A 6000-nucleotide genomic window follows, 5' to 3' on the forward strand; every position below is an offset into this window, starting at 1 on the left:
ATACTGACCTGACCCCAATTGGCTGAGCGTGCTAAACATGGCATGACTTGAAAATCCCCACAGCTGCCACCCAGTTCTGTTATTTCATTGCAACAGAGACTGATTATAGTTGCAGAATTTTTTAGTCTTAGTGTTTTCTTATAATTAAAAAAATAGAGCTAACTGAGTTTTTTACTTAAAGAAAAGATCATAAGTACCTTACTCTAAAATCTGGATTTCTGTGGGACTTGTTGTATCACAAAGATGAATTCCTGCTGGATAAAATATACTTTAAACAGTACAAAAAAGATACAAAAATGTTGCATTTTATTTAACTGAAAATTCATTTTTGGGTCAGTCTGTCTTCTGATAATTAACATTTTAAGGCACAGACTTTAAAAATTCACAAAAAAATCACTATGATTTTGAAAAAATATTTACAGGCTTCTGAAATTCTTCTTTCTGCTTATTTGGCATAATATTTACATGAAATTGAGAAATTTCAAGTGTAGTTCTTATAGAAATGTTTATAGTGATATGTGGGAGACTGCCAAGGCCCAGTCATCCTCTCCTGGCCACACTGGCACGGGAGGCGCCTGTGTGCCACACTGCACAGGGGGACTATGCCATCTGTTCATGCACATGCTAGTCACAAACCCCTGCCTAGCTGGCAGCATTACAGAGCCCACGATGATGGCTGCATATATTTCTGTAGAAATATGTCTGTCTTACACATTTTGAAAACTTTGATATGGTTTTTTGGGTTTTTTTTATCCAAGGAGTAAAGAGATCGTATTGGAACTAAAACTCGCTAATATGGAAAGATGCCTGGTGGTTCTAACCTGCATGAGTAACCAACACATCTGACTTCTAAAACTAACATCAAATAGTTTTAACGGTATATGTTTTAAACTAATATAAAATAACTTAAATAACCCTCCTGAAAATTAATATTCATTCCCCTGATTTTTATTTTAGTTTCGTACAGTTAAACATTAGTTATCTCAGGGAAATTCACCTTTCCTGCAAGGCAACTGAAAATGAAAATGAGGGGCTAGTCTGTATGTGTGGACTGGCCTATATAGTAATGGATTAGTCTATATGTGTGGGATAAAGACATTCAGAAGCACTGGCAGGCAGTTGCATCTGCTGAAGAGAGGGAAGAAAGTTTGCTTTAAGGAGGGAACAATCCTTTCCTCCTCCTCTGGGCAGCAGTTTTTCCATTAGTATTAAGCCCTTAGTGTACATGTAGAGCTGACAGCGAGAGCAGAGAGGAGCTTAACATCCTTCTGTCCATCTGCTCTAAGGCAAAGCCCTGCTGAGTTCCTCACCCCAAACCCACAGGCTTTTGAAGGGGTTGTTCCAGTATCCAGCCAGCCTTCACCACCAGCTCTCCATGGCCTTCTTAGTGGGCCATGAAGCTCAGGAACCAGCTTCCAGCTCATCTGCCTTCTCTTGCTCTCCCATCCCATGCTGTTGTTTATAACTAATGAATGAAACTAATTGCAAAACAACAAAAAGCAATGGAAAACATCACTATTACAATTAACTAGAAAAAAATGTGAAGTGCTGCAGGATGGCTCAGTAAGTGTGTAATGTACTTATTTTGTACACTTCCAATTTCATAGTCAAGAGAGAAAGATACATTAAAAGTTCATCTTAGATATTTGTGCCAAAGCCACCTCCATGTGACCCAAGTACTAGAGGAGCCTGAACAACAAAAGAGCCGACACAGGCTAGGATATTTGTATTACACAGACTGAGGATATTATTTTCCAAAATTCCCATTTCCCCTCTAGGAACAGGGCAGTCAGTGTTTTCACACGATTAATTTCACAACTAATCTAATCAAAACTAATGGCAAATTTGAAAATACATTATCACTATTAACTGCATACACTTAGTGAAAGGAGACTTTCACAGTTTGCGTAATATTCACAGTAAAATCCCTCTTATCCCAGCCACTCCTGAAACTGTTTCTGCATCCAGGCCATAAATCTGAAGTTGTAGCAGCACAGTCAAGCAGAGTACTAGCCTGGCTTGTTACCTATAGCATAGTTTAAAGCACAGAGCAAAACCTACCTGGTTACTTGGCTTTATGGCACTGTCCCAAGTACAAGTTTGACCTGTTCCTCCTGGCTTTGTGTCTGAGTTGTCCTGTGGTGTGTTGCTGAGCTGTTGTTGTTCTTGCACTGAGGACAAGAGTTATTTCCTTGCAGCTTTTCTGTTTTTTGTGGAAGGCTGCTGAGAAAGTGTTGTTCTCTTTTTTTTATCTTTTTTATTTATCCTGGATCCCTTTTATTGTCTTTTTGTCCTGAGTGTGTTGTCAGTGGCCAGAAAGTTATTTAGACTGAGCTAGCACAGTTCCATAGAACTTGTATATCCCATACAAATCTGAGTGCTCTGACTCAGATTTCCCAGTGGGAAGCTCTGAATGGCCATGAACAGATAGCTGATGGGTGTGATGGAAAGACTCTGGTAGACAGTTATGACTTTCTGGGAAATTTAACCTATCTGGAGAAAGCTGTCCCTTTCCACCCAAGTTTGCTTTCTAATCTGGTTTGGACTCTCATCCCTCTCCCACACTAAAGCACCTTTAGTTTTTTTGTTGCCATTGACCAGAACATGTTCTCTGCACTTCTGCAGTTACCAGTATCTATTTGCAGTGGGACTCAGGACATGCACCATGTGGATCTGTACCACACTGCATTGTGTCTGTACTTTGCAAATGCAGAGATTCTTATTTGCTGCTGGGAAGTAGTTGGAAGTTCTTGGTAATGTATAGGCCCAGTTCCCCACTTCTTCATCACCTCTGCCACACTTTTTGTATCTGGGTGTTGTTTTAGATGAAGATATATTTGGTAACAGTCCCTGTCACAAAGTACAGTGGTGGCAGGGAGAAGTTTCAAAGGATGTCCTTTACCAAAGCCAAGGTTTTCCAGTGTAAGGGGGATGCCATAATGCCCTCTGAAAGCGGAGGCCTTTTCCTGAATTTGGGTGCTTTTGAGGGCTGAAGTGTTTAGGGTAATTGGTTTGGAAAGCTGCTTTTAAATCCAAGCTCTGACTGTGCCACAAACAGCCGCTGTATTTTTGACAACTTTTGAAGCAGCTGCTGATAACAATGCAATATTAGACTGGTGCATTTCCACAGAAGTGCACCAGAAGCAGTGGAAATGTTCAGGAGTTTTAAGGGCTCATCCTCATCTCTATATGCTCATATATAAAATAAACTCCACATATCAAACAGCAGCTCAGGATTTCAGTGCTACCTCAGAAGGAGAAACTGGGCTCAGAGGGATAAAGTTCAAAATGCAGAGATTAGTAAAAAAGCAAACAAAATGACTTTATGGTGTTTGTTATCCTTTTGCTCCTATGTGAATGCTCCTATCTCCCTTTCTTCCCAATTAGTATTTCAGACTGCATCCCTGCACTTACATAACTTCTCCTGACTAGAAATCAGATTTCCCCAATTAATATCTTAACATGGTTATCTCTGAAATCTCTTTTAATGTACTATAGTTTGGATGCTTTGTTGCATTTTTTTACCTTAGACACTTACCCTAATTTTAGTAATCTGGAAATCATTTACTTTAAACTAGTCATCTTGGCTTTTTTTTAATAAACACTTGAGAGAGCCTTATTGGATTTTTATATTTAGCTACTGATTTTTTGATGACCAAAGTTAGATGGCATAACTATAAATCCTTTAACAAATCCAGATTTTTTGCTTGAGTAATTTAGTTCCTAAACAAGATATTTTGTTCTGATTTAGCTGAAATGAAAGATTTTTAAGGAACAAAAATGTAAACCCTCCTATGGGAAATTTATACATAATGTAGAAAACTATATAAAACTGCATTTTCTGTCAATAAATTACATTTTCTTTGAAAGTTATCACCTTCTCTAATTGTAGGAAAAAATATATATATATGAAAGAGATTTGAGGACAGTTCTCAGACTTCCTGATACTAAATATTTCCATTGTGAAAATAAATAATAATTTCTTTAGATTTGAATGACAGGATTGCCAGACATCTGGTACAGTTATTGCAATTTATATACAATTTTCAGTAGTTATATTTAATCCTGGCATTCCTAGTTGAAGTTCAAAGCCTATGACTTCATTCACAAATGCTAATGCTTTCAGGTTCCAAAAGGTCTTCTCACTGTATTTAAATTTAGTTTGAAGCAGTTTAGATGAAGGTATTACCTCTTCAGTTAATTTCATTATCAAATTCAGATTTTATATTTAAATCAGTAACGATTGATTGTAATGAAATTTATCCTCAGAATTGCTAGTCTTTTTTCCCCAGTAGACTTAAGTGCTATGTATTATATTTATGATGATTACTATTTCTATATTTAACATTAACATGAAAAAAATGCAGATGTCTAAAATTTAATATTTTGGTGTTTGCTGTGTCCTGGCTGGTTGAAGGACAGAAACATTATAACACTCTCCTCTCTTCTGCTTTTTCTTCAAACCCAGCTTACCTTTTCTGAAGCCATAAGAAACAAAGCCAGATTATCCATCACAGGGAGCGTGGGAGAGAACGGACGCGTGTTGACTCCCGACTGCCCGAAGGCCGTGCACACCGGAACTGCAATTAGACAAAGTTCAGGATTGGCTGTAATTGCATCGGACCTACCATAAAAACCAAAAAATTAATTGAGTGCCTTAATCAAACTGTGTTGGTGACTGATGGGAACACAGCACAGACTGTAACGACATGGGAGTGTCATTGATGAACTAATAATTTGGCTGAGAAAGGGAAGTACGTCCAAATGCGCCAGACATCATCAGCAACAATGTGTGCATGAGCTCAGCTCGGAAACCCAAACTCAGATTTTATATCAGGAAAATTCATAATTTAGTTTTGTTGGGGGGAGGGGGCTGGGAAGGGTGTATTAACAGCAACAAATTTCACTTGAGTGGACTTAAAACTAATAAGACTTGCCAATTTAGCGCATTAAACTGTGAAGAACATGCTCAGAAAGGACACCATTTTGGTCTTTGTCTTGACAAAGAGAGAAAAATAGCTATAGAAGTCAATGAACATGCTAACCTGTGTCTCCAGAACATCAATATATACAATGGAAGAATACTCAGCTGTTCAGCTGTAGAAATGAATCACTAAACTGTGATAAAAAAATAATAAATATGTAAATCCTGTGAAAAAAATAAAGAAATTATTTACATTTTCTTTGGAAAAAGAGAAATATTGAAACATGCTTGCTTTTTAACTGATGTAAATTCAGTAGAGGACAACACAATTCTTTTTTCTAACCATCTTAGGGAAAAATCATTGCAATAATTGATATAAAATGCCATCACTGTAATAAAATTCAGAGAATTTTTTTTTTTATAAAAGTTGTTGGTCATCCTCTTGTTTGCTGTTACCTTCATTCTGTTCCATCATTCCGTGTTCCACAGATTTGCATCTGTCTAATACAAGAAACAAAATGATAAAATGTTTAGAGTACTTCATCAGTCTGCAGTGTAGAATCAAAAGAGACTACGGGTCACTCATGTTACAGATATTATTTATAATCTTGTTCTGTGTAAGAAACTGTGGTTTTTGTACCCACCAAAAAGAATAAAACAACAATTGTTCTTATAATATTGACAGAGCTTGAGTTGTTTTCTCATCATTAGGGATGCCACCTGGAAAATAGAAAAGGGCCGTTCATTTCTTACAACAGGATTCAGAATCTTGTCAGAGTCAGTCTGAGTCCCTGCAAATTTCTAAAGTGCTTTTAAGGGACTTAAAATGGGAGGAAGGACTCTGAGCAGCTAAAGAATTGTCATGGTTATTCATAATGTATTTTAGTACTAGTCACTAAACACTCTCCTGAAGTGTTAGGGAACCATTTAGTGATAGTGTTTGTCCTCTGGGTAGGTCAAGGAACAAGATGCCAGGGAGCAAGGAAGTACAAATGACAGTCCTTGAGACTGATGTGATAGATGATAGCTGCAGCCTGCTTGATGTCCAGGAGCCCCAGTTTTCATCCCCAGCCTGT

At 37.6% G+C, this 6000-nt stretch overlaps 1 protein-coding gene across 8 annotated transcripts in view; it reads left to right on the plus strand.

Annotated features, from left to right (window-relative positions):
* Positions 1-5600, plus strand: part of GRIA4 (glutamate ionotropic receptor AMPA type subunit 4) — a 215252-nt gene extending 209652 nt beyond the window's left edge. For 2 of the 8 annotated variants that reach the window (XM_066544745.1, XM_066544746.1), the window contains exon 17: positions 4469-4578. Coding sequence is in view for 4 of the 8 variants with exons in the window: in XM_066544743.1 (XP_066400840.1) it covers positions 4469-4633 (165 nt within the window). In the remaining 4 variants the exon portion in view is untranslated. Of the gene's footprint in view, positions 1-4468 lie in introns of all 8 variants that reach the window. The other 6 variants (XM_066544749.1, XM_066544750.1, XM_066544748.1 and 3 more) reach the window with 3 other exon arrangements.
* Positions 5601-6000: the final 400 nt, after the last annotated feature.

The sequence above is a fragment of the Molothrus aeneus genome, chromosome 2 (genome assembly GCF_037042795.1).
Source record: "Molothrus aeneus isolate 106 chromosome 2, BPBGC_Maene_1.0, whole genome shotgun sequence".
In the NCBI taxonomy this organism is placed as follows: Eukaryota; Metazoa; Chordata; class Aves; order Passeriformes; family Icteridae; genus Molothrus; species Molothrus aeneus.